Source organism: Bubalus kerabau, chromosome 5 (genome assembly GCF_029407905.1).
Source record: "Bubalus kerabau isolate K-KA32 ecotype Philippines breed swamp buffalo chromosome 5, PCC_UOA_SB_1v2, whole genome shotgun sequence".
Lineage (NCBI taxonomy): Eukaryota > Metazoa > Chordata > Mammalia > Artiodactyla > Bovidae > Bubalus > Bubalus kerabau.
This window is the reverse complement of record NC_073628.1, coordinates 96911826-96929521: the sequence shown is the minus strand read 5'-3', so window position 1 is coordinate 96929521 and position 17696 is coordinate 96911826. Positions and strand designations below refer to the sequence as shown.

The 17696-nt window shown below is 45.2% G+C and overlaps 1 protein-coding gene across 2 annotated transcripts in view; it reads left to right on the top strand.

The window, feature by feature from the left end:
- The window catches only part of DISP3 (dispatched RND transporter family member 3), a 58233-nt gene that overhangs the window by 13218 nt on the left and 27319 nt on the right, over positions 1 to 17696 (top strand). The window contains exons 2-3 of one of the 2 annotated variants that reach the window (XM_055582320.1): positions 7711 to 8812; positions 9745 to 9964. In XM_055582320.1, the coding sequence (XP_055438295.1) occupies positions 7714 to 8812; positions 9745 to 9964 (1319 nt within the window). In that variant the 5' untranslated portion in view covers positions 7711 to 7713. Of the gene's footprint in view, positions 1 to 2240; positions 2517 to 7710; positions 8813 to 9744; positions 9965 to 17696 lie in introns of those variants that run through there. The other variant, XR_008714939.1, reaches the window with a different exon arrangement.

Below are 17696 nucleotides of genomic sequence, written 5' to 3'. Positions count from 1 at the left end.
GCTGCAGCCGCAAAGCCAGACTTCCTCAGGGCTGGGGCAGGGAGGATGGGAGTAATAGATTTACGGTCTTCTTGGGGGAGAGGCTCAGAAAGTCACCCAGCCACACTCTTTCTTCTGTGGATTTGGAGGACCTTTGCTAGCTCTGTTCCCATTTTTGTCTGAGATTCTGGGTAGGACTTGGGGCTTCTTGAGAGAAGTTTCTAGGAGGGTTGTAGGATGCAGATGCTACAGTGGGGCTCCCTGCTTCACTCACACTTACCCTCTAGGGAAATTATATTAGTGAGTGCTCTTCCAGAGAAGCAGAACCAATAGGATGTAGATTAAGTAATTAGGTAGGTAGGTAGTATTAGTTGCTTAGTCATATCCGACTCTTTGCGACCCCATGGACAACAGCCTGCCAGACTCCTCTGTCCATGGAGTTTTCCAGGCAGGAATACTGGCATGGGTTGCCATTCCCTTCTCCAGCGAATCTTCCCTACCCAGGGATTGAACCTGGGTCTCCTGCATTGCAGGCAGATTCTTTAACATCTGAGCCACCAGGGAAGCCCCGGTAGGTAGGTAGGTAGGTAGGTAGATAGATAGAGGGATAGAGAAGTTGAGACTTCAAGGTCTGCAGTTGGCAAGCTGGGACCCAGGAGAGCTGATGCTGTAGTTCCAGTCTGTGTCCAAAGGTCTGAGAGCTAGGACAGCTGTTGATGTAACCTCCCATCTGAAAGCCAACAGACTAGAGACCCAGGAGGAGCCAGTGTTTCAGTCTGAGTCTGAAGGCTGGAAAAGATCAATGTCCCAGCTCAGGCAGTCAGCAGCGAGCATTCCCTTTCACTTAGCCCTTTTGTTCCATTCAGGTCTTCAACTGATTGGATATGGCCCACCTGCATTAGGGAGGATCATCTGCTTTACACAGTCTGTACATTCAGAATCATGTTTGGTCAGATGCATGGCATCCCATGGGGTTTCCCAGGTGGTGCTAGTGGTAAAGAACCTGCCTGCCAATGCAGGAGACATAAGAGACATGGGCTTGATCGCTGGGTCGGGAAGATCCCCTGGAGGAGGGCATAGCAACACACTCCAGTATTCATGCCTGGAGAATCCCATGGACAGAGCAGCCTGGCGGGCTAGAGTCCATGGGGTCTCAAAGGACTTGAAGCAACACGGCTGAAGCCACTTAGCACGGACGTGCTGGCATCCCATGGCCCAGTCAAGCTGACATGCAAAATTAACTGTCACACCCATGCTTTCCTTGAAGGGAAGGCCAGGCTTCCAAGACTGCTGGAGCCTTCCTTTGCATCATGCCCTGAGCTGCCTGAAACCTACCAAAGGGTGAATTGCTGAGACCTGTGTGATTTCAGGTCTTATGGGGATGCTGCTGCTGCTGCTACTGCTGCTAAGTTGCTTCAGTCATGTCTGACTCTGTGCGACCCCATAGATGGCAGCCCACCAGGATCCCCCATCCCTGGGATTCTCCAGGCAAGAAAGAATACTGGAGTGGGTTGCCATTTCCTTCTCCAATGCATGAAAGTGAAAAGTGAAAGTGAAGTCGCTCAGTCGTGTCCGACTCTTAGCAACCCCCTGGACTGCAGCCTGCCAGGCTCCTCCGTCCATGGGATTTTCCAGGCAAGAGTTCTGGAGTGGGGTGCCATTGCCTTCTCTGGGGATGCTGCAGTCTTGCTAAAAGGCAATGGGTTTCTTCAGTGAGAACCGACACCTCAGTTCTCAGGAACTCCAAGAATGCTTGGAATGGTAAACAGAACACAGGCTTTAGGATTGGTAGACCTGAGGTTCAAATGCTAGTTCCACCCTTTATTAAGCTGTGTGACCACAAGACAGTCACTTAACCTCTATGATTGTTTATTACTCTGTAAAATGGGGAACTTATAAAGCCTCCCCTGCAGGGCTGATATATGAGAGGGTGTTTGCACATAGTAGATGCACAGATAATTATGTTAGGCTTCTCTTCCTGGGTGTCAGTTTCTGTATTGAGCTAGTTGGACTTTCAGCTTCACCCCATCTGTGTGATTCTGATGCAGTTCTGCCACCGTGTCTGCAGTGTATCTGCAGCCTCCCTGCCTGAGATGGAGTATCCCGGTCTCCAAGAAGAATTTGGAATTCTGGATGGCAGGCACATAGCTGGGGCACATAGAAGGTGGCAGACTCTCAGAAGCTGGGGTATTAGGATTTAGGATAGTGGCATCAAGGAGGGACCAAGTCCTCCTCTTTCCTTTCATCTCTTTCCCACCCAGACGAGCTGAATTCACCAAAGGGGAGATCCATAACCACGGAGTGGAGAAGGGTACAATATCCCCACTTCAGCACATCAGGAGAAAATGGAGCTGTTCGACTCAAAATACCTCATTTTGAATTTCTGCCTGAATCTCTCAGCCCAAGAGTAAGAGAATCAAAGACCCCAAGATGTTTTCAAGGACCAGGGAGGCAAAACACCCTGAGACAAGAAGAAAAAGCTGATTAGCTCCTAATTGCCATTAAATTATATATACATATATGTGTTTTAAGCCGAATCTGCATGGCTAATGTGATTTTTTGATTACATTTTAATAGTCTGGCTGGGATGGGGGAATGAAGAAGGAAGGGTTCTGTCACCCTTCGCCATAAGGAGGGAAGTTGTAAACAGGGATACAGGAAGGCTCGGGGGTGGGTCCACATCCCTGGGATCCTTTCTGGAGAATAGCAGGGCCCAGTATGGGGCTGGGGGTGTCTTTGAGGAAGCAGTAGCTTCCCACCCTAAGTCCCATTCTGTCCGAATGGGGAAGTCCATCTGCCTTGTGACTTGACAAATGTCTCTTTTCTAGACCTTAAAAATAGCTTCCCTGCATTGGCTCTGTGGGTCCCCATGTCATCTTCCCCAGGCCTAGTTGTTCCCTTGGAGTGCCCAGTAATGACTTTTAAAATCTTAAAAGAAAAAGAAATATAACCTTGGATAAGACTGTTTGCTGGGCTTCATTTCTAAGCTGTGAAATGAAGTAGTTGGACCAGTGCTCTGAACCCTTCTGAGTCTGATAAGCCAGGATCTCCTTCCTTATCATTTTAAAGACCCCACCCCTGTCCATCTCAGGGGAACAGAAGACTCCACAGTGACTCACTCGCTGGGCATTTACCACCTCCCGCTCTCCCTAGGTCCTTCTGCTTTCTAACCAGGGTCTCTCTTGCTGCAATACTCCCTGTTTCTCTTTTTGGAGGACAGAGCCCCACCTCCTCCGATGCCTATTATAGTAACTCCTCAAAGAGTTGAAGGCTGTTAGCAAAATCCCTTCTACACACATACATACATGTCCTATTTTAAACATGTTTTTAAATAACATTTATAATTCTAAAAGGCAGGCTGTACCTGATCATTGTAGAAATATTGGAAAGAGACAAGTATAAAGAAGAAAATAAAAATCACTCATAATTCTCCTAGTCAGAGATAATCACTATTAATGGCTTCTTTAAAATGCATATATATGTAGTTTTGTTTTGTTTTGTTTTGTTTTTTCCTGTTATAAAATTGGGATTAGGCTGCAAATGTGGCCTTGGCTTGCCTCAGGCTTGGCCCTTGAAACTGGGCCAGGTGCTTTTTCTCCAAGGCCCTGCACACCCCCCCACCCCCCCACTAGTGTCTGCTGTTCCCCTTTAGGTGGCTCTCTCATTTGCCTTTCCCAAGAGGAGGGAGACCATGTTCCATGGATGTGTCCACCTTGGTTCATGAGATCCCAGGAGTCCCAGAGTTTAATTCTGACTATCTCTGAGTGTGTGTGAGTGTGTGTGACAGACACAGATGGAAAGGGAGGGAGAAAGCACACACGCAGGTCGCTGAGCAGGAACACCCTAATGGGAGATCATACAGGCTGGATCACAGTCCCCCGTGATCACAGTCCGACTTCGGGCTCTTTGTCTGAGCCAGTGACAAATATCAAAGAAGCCATCCTTATCTCCTTTCCACCGAGCAGCTGGAGCTCTTCACTAAGCTAATCAATTCCCATCATTTGAAAAAGGAAAACAAATTTGTGATTTGTTGCCCATCCTGGGAGTGGGTGCTGAGCACAGGGTTGTCAGCTGAGGCATTAGTGTCAGACCCCAGCTGCTAGCTGGGTTGGTGGAGACTCTCAGATTGTACCCATCCCCTCTTGGCCTGCAGACTCGGGCTTCTCAGAGAGTCTGGTGGTGTCACAGCTGGAGGGGCCTGGGCTTTTACCATTCCACTGCCAGATGGGGGAGACAATATCTCCCATATCCCAGATGGGGGAGACAGGGCACCAAGAGGTAGCCGGGACCAGGGCCACACGGAAAGTTGGAGGCTGAGCTGGGTCTGGAGCCATGTGTGGTATCCCACATGGCAGTTTTTCTTTTCAGGAGTAGACTGGGAAGGAGGGCATGGAAGTGAATGAGGGGAGGGGAGTGACAGTAAAAGAAGCCATCAGGTCTACTTCCTGCTCATCTGTCTCATCCTCTCCAAGATCCTTCACACCCAAGCCAGAAGAAACCACACTCTCTGGCCTATGTTTATATTATTTGGTATCTGACTGTCCTCTGTCCAAGGAGAATCCAGGCGGTATTTCTACCTAATATCTAACCCAGATGCTTCTGCTGCTTCTGGGATTCGCTTTCCTTCTTTCATTTAACAAATACCTGCGAACTACTGACACACACACTCCGGCCCCCAGGCAGGAGTATTTTAGACCATGGGAACCCAGCAGGGAACACGACAGTCAAGTCTCTGCTCCCTTGGAATTTATGTCTACTGGGCTATGGGGCTCTCACTGGGAGACCAAATGGCTGTGCTTAATTTTCTGATCACTTAAATCTAGCAAGCACAGACTGCAGGACACAAAGTCATGTGGGACAGATTTCCATTGCAATTGTTCACTTATTATTGCTATGGAACAGCTAACCCAAAGCCTAGTGATGTATGGCAGCTGATATACTATGTTCATGGATACTGTGGGCCAGAATAGAGCACAGGAGAGGATGGCTTAGCTCAACTCCACAGTTCCCGAGTCTCAACTGGGACAACTAGAAGGTTGGGTATTACTTGGTGGCTAGGGGCCCAGAATCACTGGAGACATTTTCACTCATATCTGGTAGTTGATGATGGCTGTCAAGTAGGTTGTCAGCAGGAGCTCCTACGTGTAGTCTCTGCATGGGCTAGTTTGGGCTTCCTTACAGCATGGTGGCTAGGTTCCAGGGATGAATGTCCCAAGAAAGCCAGGTGGAAGCTGCATCTCCATTTTAACCTAGCCTCAGAAGTCACAGAGCATCTAGATTCAAGGGAAGGAATGAAGATATAACTTCTTGGTGGGAGAAGTCTTAACAGTCACATCATGAGAACATGTGAGATGGGAGACATTGTCGTGCATCTTTGGCAAATACAGTGGGCCACATGGATGTTTTAGGAGTTCACAGCCTTTTGTGAGGAAGCAGAGTGTAAAAGAACAGTGGCTATCATTTCTCAAGCACTTATACCTTCTAGGCACTATGGTCAGCCTGCTGTTTATATCATCAAGCAACCTCTGTGGTGAGTACTGTTAGCCTTGTCTTGCAGATGGAAAAACTGAAGCTCAGAAATATACTGCCTGCCTTAAGTCATACAGCTGGGATTTGCATCCAAGTCTGTCTGCCTCCCAAATCATGACCTTTACCACTGCTACAGTGCCTCTCCCTCCCTGTCCTTGAGTAAATTTTTATCCCAGAAGTGTGGTGAGAAGCTTGGACACATATCTTGGAAGGGGTGGGGGTGGCTAGTGTTCAGATCTGGGAAGTCTTCTTGGCAGAGGTGACACTTGAACAAGGTCTTGAAAGATGTTTTAAACTTGGACTTCTGGGGCAGAAAGTAGCATTCCTGGTAAAGTAACAATGGGCTAGCAGGATCATTCAGGGAGTGCTGACATGACCCAGAATCCTGGTCTTAGACCTACTTACATGCCAACACATTGAAAACTGTACCCTGGGTAAGGGGCTGGGGGCCAGTGGATGGATTTAGTCCCCAGAAAAAATGCAAGCATCCAGTGTCCCTCTCCACTATACTACTATCAACTTCCTCCTTCAGCAGTTAGGGATGGAGTGGAGGCTCCCACACACAACCCCCACCTCCATGTGCAGATTTGGGTTTGCCCTTTGGAGATGGGGTGAGCCTGAGCTGCCTCTGGTTTACTCCCACGAGTTTCTGCTGATGCAAACTGAGCCTCAGAGCAGGTACCATCCCCTCAGGAGGCTAGGTTTAGGGCGTCAGAAATGAGAAATTTAATTATTGCATCCGTAGGAATCTCTAATATTTCTGGAGCAGTTCCTGCCCCTTCCAGTCTCTCTCCCTTTCAAGTCTTCCTCTCTCATCCACACTTGGCACCCTCTCCCTCACTCTTCTGTTTTTCTCTTCCTTTATTTCCCTATTTGCATCTATCTCCAACCCCTGCCCCCTAACTCCACTCTCCTGTCTCCTGTTTTCAATTTTCTCTGTCTCTCATCTCTCCCATGTCCTGTCTGTCTTTCTCTCTCTGTTTCCCTCCTTCCCCTCGCCCTCTCTTCTTCACTTTCTTTGGGATGATGGCAGCCTGTTCTCTTCCCGGACAGACCGTCTAATTGAAATGGAGCATTCTAGAGAATGTTAATAGGAAAAGCAGCATTAATTAGCCAATGCTGGCATAATTAGCTTCCTCCTCTCACTGCCTGGCGTCTAACTAGATAATGAGTCTCTTTCCGTCCAAACAGAGGGCAGGCAGGACAAGGGGGCAGGCCATGCCTGAGGATACCGGGGGGCCTCCTGCCTTTGGGCCACCCTGCTGGAGTCCTCAGACTGCCCTCTCCTGCCAAGCCCTCCTGCTGCTTGTGCCCACATCTTGGGGAGACAGATGCCCGGCCTCTGTCTGTGCCCAAAGTTTTGACGTCCCTGGAGTTGCATATTAAGTGGTCTGAGCCTGACAAACAGTGCCTGCAGCTGCAGCATCCCAAAGAGGGGGTGGGGAGTATTGAGAGTTCTTGAGGACTATGACAGGCATCTAGTGCTGTCAGAGCCACGTGGGCAATGGCTGAGCACATTACAGTCCCCAGAGAGGAGCAAAGAAATGTATTCATGTGATATATAATAACAAACAAACCACACAGACTGCAGGGTGCTTCCTCCCTCGACCTTCCCCACAATCGTGTGAGGCAGAAACGGCCACCTGTGCTTAATAGACAAAGACTCTGAGGCTCACTCCCTTGCCAGTGTTCACACTACCAGGACCCAAACAAGGGTCCAGTTCCAGAGAGCGTGTTCTTTCCCTTCTACCCTGATACTTTTGGACGACTTTGTAGTTGCTCGTTAAATAAAAGTGATTGCGACAAAGTCACACCTCACATTGGCTTTGAGTTCTAAAATCAGAGAATGCAGCAAAAATTGGGAAATCATGCATAATCAAAATTCCCCTCGAATATCCCTTCCTTGTGGAGGAATATCTCTTCTGTTTGCAACTGGGCACTGATTCTCCTTTTTCAGTGGCCTTGAAAGCCCTATCTAGTTGGGAGCTGTGATGGGCAAATAATAGGATTTTTTCTTTCTGTTTTGTACACATGTGGTTAAATTCAGTTAAGTGCAGCTAAGTGCCTGTTTGATGCGATTCCATTGTAGTATCTGTCTTGGTTATGAGTGGGCAAGGTTAACACTCGGGATGGGCGACTGCAGCTATGGGAGCACCATCCTCTCCTTCTCTGTAGCCTGCTCACCCTCTCCCTCTCCTGTAGGCTATGGACTCAGAGGATGACCCCTTGCTGCAAGATGTGTGGCTAGAGGAGGAGCAGGAAGAGGAGGAGGAAACAATGGGTGAGGCCTTTAGGAGGGGCCAGAAGAAGCTGGGGCCCCACGCTGGAGCAGGGAGGCAGTGTTGCTGGCGGCGCTGGACCTTGCCGTCCCGGCCCCCAGCCTCGGGCTTCTGGAGTACCCTGGGCTGGGCCTTCACCAATCCGTGCTGTGCAGGGCTGGTGCTCTTTCTGGGCTGCAGCATCCCCATGGCCTTGTCAGCCTTCATGTTCCTCTACTACCCGCCACTGGACATTGACATCTCCTATAATGCCTTTGAGATCCGCAACCATGAGGCCTCCCAGCGTTTTGACGCCCTCGCGCTGGCGCTCAAATCCCAGTTTGGGTCCTGGGGGCGCAACCGGCGCGACCTGGCCGACTTCACTTCTGAGACACTTCAGCGCCTCATCACAGAGCAGTTGCAGCAGCTACATCTAGGGAACCGCTCGCGGCCGGCCACCCGCGGCCCACACACGGTGGTCACTGTAGGTACGCAGAACGGCTTGTTGTGGGACACCGCCACCGCCCAGAAGCCAACAGCCAATCGAAGCGGGCGTCTACGGCGAGAGGCTCCACCCCTGGAGAGGCTGGCAGCCAACCAGAGTGAAGCCCCGATAAACCTGGGGCCAGACAAGAGTGGGCGGCGTCCACCCAGTGCCCCGCCCCCCACAGCAGCCACGGCCAATCAGAGCCGTGCCCGCCGTGGCGCCTCGCGCTGGGACTACTCACGCTCCTATGTGAGCGCCAACACCCAGACGCATGCGCACTGGCGCATCGAGCTCATCTTCCTGGCACGTGGCGACGCCGAGCGCAACATTTTCACGAGTGAGCGGCTGGTCACAATCCACGAAATTGAGCGCAAGATCATGGATCACCCGGGCTTCCGGGAGTTCTGCTGGAAGCCCCATGAAGTGCTCAAGGACCTGCCGCTGGGCTCCTACTCTTACTGCTCCCCGCCCAGCTCGCTCATGACCTACTTCTTCCCCACTGAGAGGGGTGGCAAGATTTACTATGATGGCATGGGCCAGGACCTGGCCGACATCCGGGGTGAGCAGCCCTAGGTGTGCTGGGGTGGGGCCTATAGGGACCTGGTCTGAAGGACCCTGGAGGCGGGGCTTGTGAGGGGTGGAGACAGAATAGGTGGGGCTTGGGGTGAAGGGGCATGGTTAATGAGGTGGGGGCAGGGCTTGGAGGTTAAAGAAGGCTTGACTCTGCAGTACTCTCCAGGTTGGTAAGAGGATGAAGTTGGAATTGGCTGTGAAGTGGAGTCAGGCTGGAGCTGAGTGCTGGGCAGGCCTGCAGGCCATTTATTGAAGAAGGGCAGGAAGAGGGTTGGGTGTGAGATGGGATCTGCGGGAGGCAAGGAAGGAGGTGCATACCTAGATTGATGGAGACTGGGAGTTACGCTGTGCCCAGAGTTAGATAAAGCTTGGGCTGGGGCTTGGGCATGACGTTGGTTAGAGGGGAGCTGGCATGTGGTTACAGAGCTCTGGGCATTTGGAGAGAGGCTGAGGTTGCAGGAAGATCAAGGTGGATTCGTTTGAGGTACATTAGGGATGAGAGTTGAGAAAGGATGGGGAGGGGACAGAGGCTGGCTGTGGGGGCAGAGCTTCGGTATGTCTTTTAAGGGGGACATGGCAGGGTTCTAAGTAGATGAAGGTGGGACTAGGATGGGAAGGAGTTACAGGACTACAGAGACTGAGCTTTGGTATTAGGTGAAGTTCAAGCTGAAATGAAGGTGTAAACTTAGTGGGAGCCACCTGAGCAGATCTTGGGGGGCTGCTCTTTTGGGGCAGCAGTGATTTCCCTAAACATCCCTCTGTCCTGTTAGAGACAGTTGGAGGCAGCCCAAGCTGGGACAGTTTTCCATTTCCTTAAAAAGGGGGTGAGATGTTGAGGAGGGCAGGATGACCCTGATGGAAGGTTTGTGGGAGCGGACTTACTGAGCTCCTTGGACCTCTTGACCCCTGCCCCTGCAGGCTCCCTAGAGCTGGCCATGACTCACCCAGAGTTCTACTGGTACGTGGACGAGGGCCTCTCCGCAGAAAACCTCAAGAGCTCCCTCCTACGCAGCGAGATCCTCTTTGGAGCACCCCTGCCCAACTACTACTCTGTGGACGATCGCTGGGAGGAGCAGCGGGCTAAGTTTCAGAGCTTTGTGGTCACCTATGTGGCCATGCTGGCCAAGCAGTCCACTAGGTAGGCAGTCCAGCTGCATCTGATGTGTGCCTGTCCTTGTTTGAACCAGGAAAGGGCTGTATTAAGGTAGGGAATTGGTTTCCAGGTGGTTCTTTCTCATACATCCCAGATCCCCTTCTGCAACCTTTTCCCTAGAAGTCTTTCTTTTCAAATCAGAGGCAGAGCCAGATACATCCTCATCATCACTCTGACAGATGAAAGGATGCTTTTCCTGATCAGTGCTAATGGTTAGTGAACATGACAGCTTTGGAGAACTTCTGCCCTGGAGGTCTTGGGTATTGATTTTCTCCTGCAATGGTGCTAGAAGGCTTTCTGGAAAGAGTATTAACCAGGGAGTAAGGAGTTCCTCTCTGCCTTTACTATCCAGGAGATAGTAGGCAAGTCACTTCACTTCTCTGGGCCTCTGTTACTGCTAAAATTGGAATGATGAGTCCTGCTACCCTTCTGCAGTCATTAGAAGGAGATGAGTTAAGAGATGTGACAGAGATTTTGGGCAGTAGGTGCTCTGATTGTCCTCCAGTCCTTGGGATGTGTGTCTGAGAAACAACTGGGCCCCTCCCCACCAGGTAAAATCATTTGATAGTTCATCTGTCAGTCCTGCGGGGCAATAACTCCAATGCCTTTCAGTCTCTTGCCCTGACAAGTCAACCCCTGGCACAGGAGGAATCATTCTGTCTGAAAGACCCTCGTTCCTTTATTGAACAGCTACTGTAATAATCAAAGCTAACATTTATTGTGCTTGCCCTGTGCCACATACTGTCCTAAGCCATTTATACACACCATCTAACTTAATTCTTACACCATCCTGATGAGAGAGGAGCTGTTATGATTTTCTCCATCCTACAGATGAGGAAACTGAGGCACAGCACAATTAAGTAAACTGTCAAAAGTTTTGAGGCTCATAAGTGGTGGAATGGGATTAAAATCCAGGGTTTCTAATGCAGTGCCCTAGCGCTGTGTGTTTTTACAGCAGTTGCTGTACTGAGTCTTCTTGCAGCTGTGCTTCATTGCCAGGCAAACCCCTGTTCATCTACTAAGATCCAACCTGGCTATTTTTTACTTGAGATTGCATTAAATTATCACCATACCCATTTCCACAGACTCTGCTTCTCCATAAGACAGGCACAGGCTTTGTAGTAAGATATATCTGGGGTCAGATCCCAGTTACTCCACCTAGGTGGGGGTTTCAATGAGCTATTTCACCTCTCTGAGCCTCAATTTCGTCATAGTGCTTGTCACTCTGTATTTTACTTTTTTAATTCCTTGTCATTCAAAGTGCAAGTCGAATCAGCATTAACATCACCTGGAGACTTGTTAAAAATGTAGAATATCAAGGCTTTTCCCAGACCTATAGAGTTTGCAGGTGACTTATTTGGATATATAAGTCTGAAAAAGTTCTGGTTTAATTATTTCTCAGTAGAGTGTGAGTTTGTTGAGGACTGGGATTGTTACTGCTTCCTTTTCTGTAGGCGTAGCTCCTAGCACAGTACCTCTTTGTCTGAGGAATGAATGGGTGGCTGGATGGATGGAGGTACCTTAGAGAAAGGTCCTTGGCTGGGTTGGGAATCTGGGAAGGGCTGGCTGTAGAAGGAGCTTCAAGATTTTAGATACCAACAGTTAACTTCTGCTTAATACATTCAGCTGCTGAGACAAAACCCCTGTCCTGGGTTAAAAAAAACAATTCTCTTTCCCTTACCATCCCCCTAGAGCTTCATAGGAATGGTAATAACCAGGGCCTCTGTAGTCTTGGTGTTAATGCCTTCTTTTAGGTCACTAAAGTCTTTTTTTTTTAATCAGTCTATTACTTGTTACCTGAGAAATGACAACATACATCTTGACTTATTACAAAGAATACTACAAATTATTACTTTTACTGCTTCCTTGATAATATCAGAATCTTAGAACTCATTCATTGCATTTATACCCCTTCAGTCTTGTGCCTTATTGTTACATGCATTTTAATTCTATATACATTTTAAACCTCATAAGACATTACATTTTTATTTTACTCAGTCAGAATCCATATTTACTCACATATTTATGTTTTCTGTTGCTCTTCATTACTTTCTACAATTTCATGTTTCCCTCTGGGATCATTTTTCTTGTATCTGAAGAATTCTCTTTAGTATTTTTTTTTAGTGCAGGTTTGCTAGTGATAAATTCTTTGTTTGTCTAGAAGGCATCTTTATTTTACTTTCATTTTTGAAATATATTTCTTCTGGTATAGAATTTACAGTTATTTTCTTTAATACTTTAAAAGATATCAGTCCATTGTGTTTTGACTTTCATCATTTTGGAGGGGGGTAGTCAGCTGTAAATCTTTTTGTTGCCCCTTTGAACAATTGTCTCTTTTTTCCCCTGGCTACTTTTAAGATTTCTCTTTGTTTTTGGTTTCAACAATCTTACTATTGTATTTTGATACGGTTTTCTTTGTATTTGTTCTGCTTGAGGTGCACAGACCTTGAATCTGCTGGTATGTAACTCATCATTTTTAGGAATTTCTGGGCTATTATGACTTCAAATATTGCTTCTACCCCATTCTCTGTCCTACCTCCTTTAAGGATTCTAACTACATAAATGTTAGATATTTTCAAAGTCTCATGTGTTTTCTTTTATTTATGACTATGATAATAAAATATGGGAGCTGGAAAGATAAGCTGAAGAGTCTGGGTAATCAGCATGCTGCTCTCTTCATTTTAAAAATTTAATTAAAAAATTTTAATATAATTTTAAAAGTTACACTCCATGTACAGTTATTGCAAAATATTGGCTATATTACCCATGCTGTACAATACATTCCTATAGCTTATCTTATATGAGTCCCATATGTTCTCAGGTTTTTCTTTGCTTTGCATGTTTTGGTTTAGATATTCCAATTCACTGATCCTGTCTTCCATTGTATCTAATTTGATGTTTAATGTCTCTTGAGATTTCAAAGTTAATGTTTTTCTGTTGAGGATTTCCAGTAATTCTTTATTATAGATCTAAATCCTTGGTGAAATTTTTCACCATTTAATTTATTTGGTGCATATTCTCCTCTGTGTTCTTAAGCATATTAAGTTAGATTATTATGGATGAAAGTAAAAGTAGCTCAGTCACGTCCAACTCTTTGCAACCCCATGGACTATACAGTCCATAGAATTCTCCAGGCCAGAATACTGGCGTATTCCCTTCTCTGGGGGATCTTCCCAACCCAGGGATTGAACCCAGGTCTCCCACATTGCAGGCGAATTCTTTACCAGCTTAGGTTATTATGGATATCTTTTGTTTTTTTCCCTGTGGTCTGTTCTTTCACTTGGTTTTTGGTCAGTGGTCTTGCCTGTGGGTATGCCTGGTAATTTTTACTGAGTAATGAATATTGTATGTAAAAACATAGAGGTCCAGATGATGTTATTTCTTCCAGAGAAAGTTTATCTTTCCCTCCACTAGGCAGATGGTGTTGTGGCTGATCACCTTAAACAAACAGCAGTTACACAGAGTTGAGGCTGGTTTGTAGTCCTGAAAAGTCACAGCCTACCTCTAGCTTGCCCTTGGTTCTCTAGGATTTTCAACTGAGAGCCTAGTATATTCTGCAGAGCCCATTTCCCCTGACATGTTCCAAACCCTAAGCTTTGTCTCTCAAAAGAGCTAAAAATATCTCTTCTCTGGTTTTTCTGAGGCTTTCTGCTTAAGTTTGTAGCCTCATACTCCAGACTGCCCCAGTATTTGGCAGAAGTGCTGCAGAAGAAACTGGTTTTATGCTTTGCTGGTCTGCAAGTCTCTACCCACAGCTCTGCTAGTTTTTCTGACTCCCTGCTTAGATTTTTAGCCTCCTGCCTGTGTTAAGAATCAGCAGATACCTCCAGGGTAAACACAGCTGTAGAAGGGAAGCTTATCTTTTGTAGGTTCTTCCCTTTCTAGAGTCTCAACTCTCTAGTTTCATTGCTTCAGGAAATCTCTAATGTCATCAAATAGATGATTTCTCAGTTTTATTTGATTTCTTAGTAGTTCTAAGCAGGAATATTGGTCTTGCATGAGCTATTCCTTTCTACTCAAGAGTAGAAGTTTGGGCCTATGTCTTTTTATAGCTGGAAACTAAAAGAGGACCTAGAACCTAGAAAGTGTTCTATAAATGCTATACAAATGAATGAATGAATGAACAGTTGACCAAACTTTCAGTTTTCTATTCTAATGAAAGCTCAATTAACCCTTTGTTGAATTTAATTCAAAAAAGTAGTCAATCCAAAGATCTTTTCTACATTTTTTTAAGTGTCCTGTTTGACTTTTTAAAACAGCTTTGAGTTGATATTCACTAGCTGCATATATTTAAAGTTTACAATTTGATTAGTTTCGACCCATGTATACACTATGAAACCTTTATCACAATCAAGTTAATGAATGGATCCATCACCCTCAGAAGTTTACTCATGTTCCTTTGACAGTCACTCCATCCTGCCTCACCTTCCTTCCCATTCCACCCCAGGACCACTTTCTCTTTTCTATCACTATATATTGGTTTTCATTTTCTGATTTTGTATATATGGCATCATATAGAATGCACAGTTTTGACTGATCTCATTCACTCAGCCTAATTGTTTTGAACTGTATCCATGTTGTTGCATGTATTGACAGTTTATTCTTTTTAAGTGCTAAGTAGTATCGCTGTGTGGAGATGCCACCTTTTGTTCATCCACTCACTTGTTTATGGATATTTGGGTTATTTCCAGGTTTGGCTATTGTAAATAGAGATGCTACAAAGCCTTTGTGTGAACAAATGCCTTCATTTGTCTCAGATAAATATCTGGGAGTGGTATGACTAGATCATATGATAGGTGTATATTTAACTTTTTTAAAAAAACCATGAATGTATTTTTTTTAAGATTTTTTAATATGGATCATTTGTTTAAAATCTTTTTTGAATTTGTTACAATACTCGTTCTGTTTTATGCTTTGGTTTTTTGGCCACATGATTCTGTGAGATTTGAGCTCCCCCACCAGGGCTTGAACCTACACCCACTGCACTGGAAGGCAAAGTCTTAACCACTGAACTTCAGGGAAGTCCCCATGTGAGTTTAACTTTTTAAGAAACTGTCAGATTGTTTTCCAAATTAATTGTACCATTTTACATTCTCACCCAGTGTATAAGAATTCCAGTTCCTCCACAAACTCTCTAACACTTGATATGATCAGTTTGAAAGTGAAAATATTAGTCACTCAGTCCTGTCCAACTCTTTGTGACCCCATGGACCATAGCCCACCAGACTCCTCTCCAAGGGGTTCTTCCTGACCCAGGGATTGAACCTGGGTCTCCTGCACTACAGGCATATTCTGTACCATCTGAGCCACCAGGGAAGTCCATGGTCAGTTTAAAAAGTCTAAATTAGCCATTCTGTGTAGTGATATCTCATTGTGATTTTAACTTGGATTTCCATACTTCCTAGTGATGTTCACATGCTTATTTGACATCCATTTGTCTTTGTTGGTGAACAATTTAGATCTTTTGACTATTTTCATACTGGCTTTACATTTAGTTCTGTGATATTCCATTTTTAGTTCATCTTTGTATATGGTGTAAGACATACACTACATATACTTTATATATAGCATAAGGTGCTGATATTTATTATTTTGTATGGATAGCCAGTTGTTCCAGCATCATTTGTTTAAAAGATCATTCTTTCTTCGCTGAATTGACTTAGAATCTTGGACAAAAGTCTTTTGTCTATATATATGTGGGTCTATTTCTGGACTCTGTTCTATTCCATCAACCAATTTTTTAAATTTTATTTACACATTGGTATTACACTGTCTTGATTATGGTAGCTTTATGCCATGTCTTGTCCAAGTGTTGGTCTTCCAACTTTTTGTTCTTTTTCAAAGTTATTTTAGTTATTCTGGGGCCTTTACATTGCCCTATGAATTTTATTTTATGTTATTTATTTATTATTTCTTAATGGTTGGTTCTCTTTTTTGGGGGGGCCATGCCATGTGGCATGCAGGAGCTTAACTCCTTGACCAGGTTGGAACCCATGCCCCCTGCAATGGAAGTACAGAAAACTAACCACTGGACTTCCAGGGAATCCCCATCCAATGAATTTCAGAAGCAGCTTATCCATTTCTCCAAATAAAAGTCCACTGGGATCCTGATTATGTTTATGTCAAATACTTGGATCAATTTGAGGAGAAATGACATCTTAACAGTATTGAGTCTTATGACCAATTAACCTGGTGAATCTGATATCTTTTGTCAGATTTGTCCCTGTTTCACATTCTTATTCTATTGTAAATGATATTTTTAAAAATTTCCTTGTTAGTTGAAAGTATATCAGTTGTTAGTTGCTTGTATTGGGTTGACCAAAAAGTCTTTTTGGGTTTTTCCATACCATGTATGGATGTGAGGGTTGGACCATAAAGAAAGCTGAGTGCTGAAGAATTTATGCTTTTGAATTGTGATGCTAGAGAAGACTCTTGAGAGTCCCTTGGACTGCAAGGAGATCAAATCAATAAATCCTAAAAAAAAAAAAAAAACAACCCTGTATATTCATTGGAAGGACTGATGCTGAAACTGAAGCTCCAATATTTTGGCCACCTGATGCAAAGAACCGACTCATTGGAAAAGACCCTGATATTGAAAGGATTGAGGGCAGAAAGAGAAGAGGGCGGCAGAGGATAAGATGGTTAGATAGCATCACCAACTCAATGGACATAAATTTGAATAAACTCTAGGAGTTAGTGAAGGACAGGGAAGCCTGGTGTGCTGCAGTCCATGGGTTCACAAAGAGTCAAACAAGACTTTGTGACTGAACAACAACAATACCATGGAAAGCCCAGATGAACGTTTTGGCCAACTCAACATATAGAAATATAATTGACTTTGGGTCCTGCGACCTTGATAAGCTCCCTTATAAGTTCTAGAAATTTTTTCATAGGTTCTATTTAATTTTCTACATAATCAATCATGTCTTTTGCTAATAAAGACAGTTTTACTTCTTCCTTTCCAATTTGGATTTCTTTTACTTCTTTCTCTTGCCTGAATGCACTGGCTAGAACCTCCAATACAATGTTGAATGAAAGTGATGAGAATGGACAACCTTTCATTATCCCTGACTGAAGTCTGTAGGTGTGTTTGTAGATGTCTCTTATCAGGTTACAGAGAAGGCAATGGCACCCAATTCCAGTATTCTTGCCTGGAAAATCCCATGGATGGAGGAGCCTGGTAGGCTGCAGTCCATGGGGTCGCTGAGAGTCGGACACGACTGAGCGACTTCACTTATACTTTCATGCATTGGAAAAGGAAATGGCAGCCCAGTCCAGTGTTGTTGCCTGGAGAATCCCAGGGACGGGGGAACCTAGTGGGCTGCCGTCTATGGGGTCGCACAGAGTCGAACACGACTGAAGTGACTTATCAGGTTAAGGAAGCTCCCTTCTATTCCTAATTTGCTGATAAGTTATTTTTGTAAATCAGTAATGAATATTGGATTTTTCTCAAATATTTTTCTGCATCTAGAGAGAGAACGTACATTTTTCATTTTTAGTTTAATATGATAAATTATCTTAATTGAGTTTTAAAGTTTAAACCATCCTTGCATTCTTGGGGCAGATCCCCCTTGGGATTATCCTTTTTTTATAGTGTTAGATTCTATTTGTATTCTTTGTTCATTGGCATGTTAATGATGGATACTGGGCTGTAGTTTTCTTGTAGTATCTTTGTTTGATTTTGATATCAAAACGTCTTCCAGAATGAGGTGGGAAA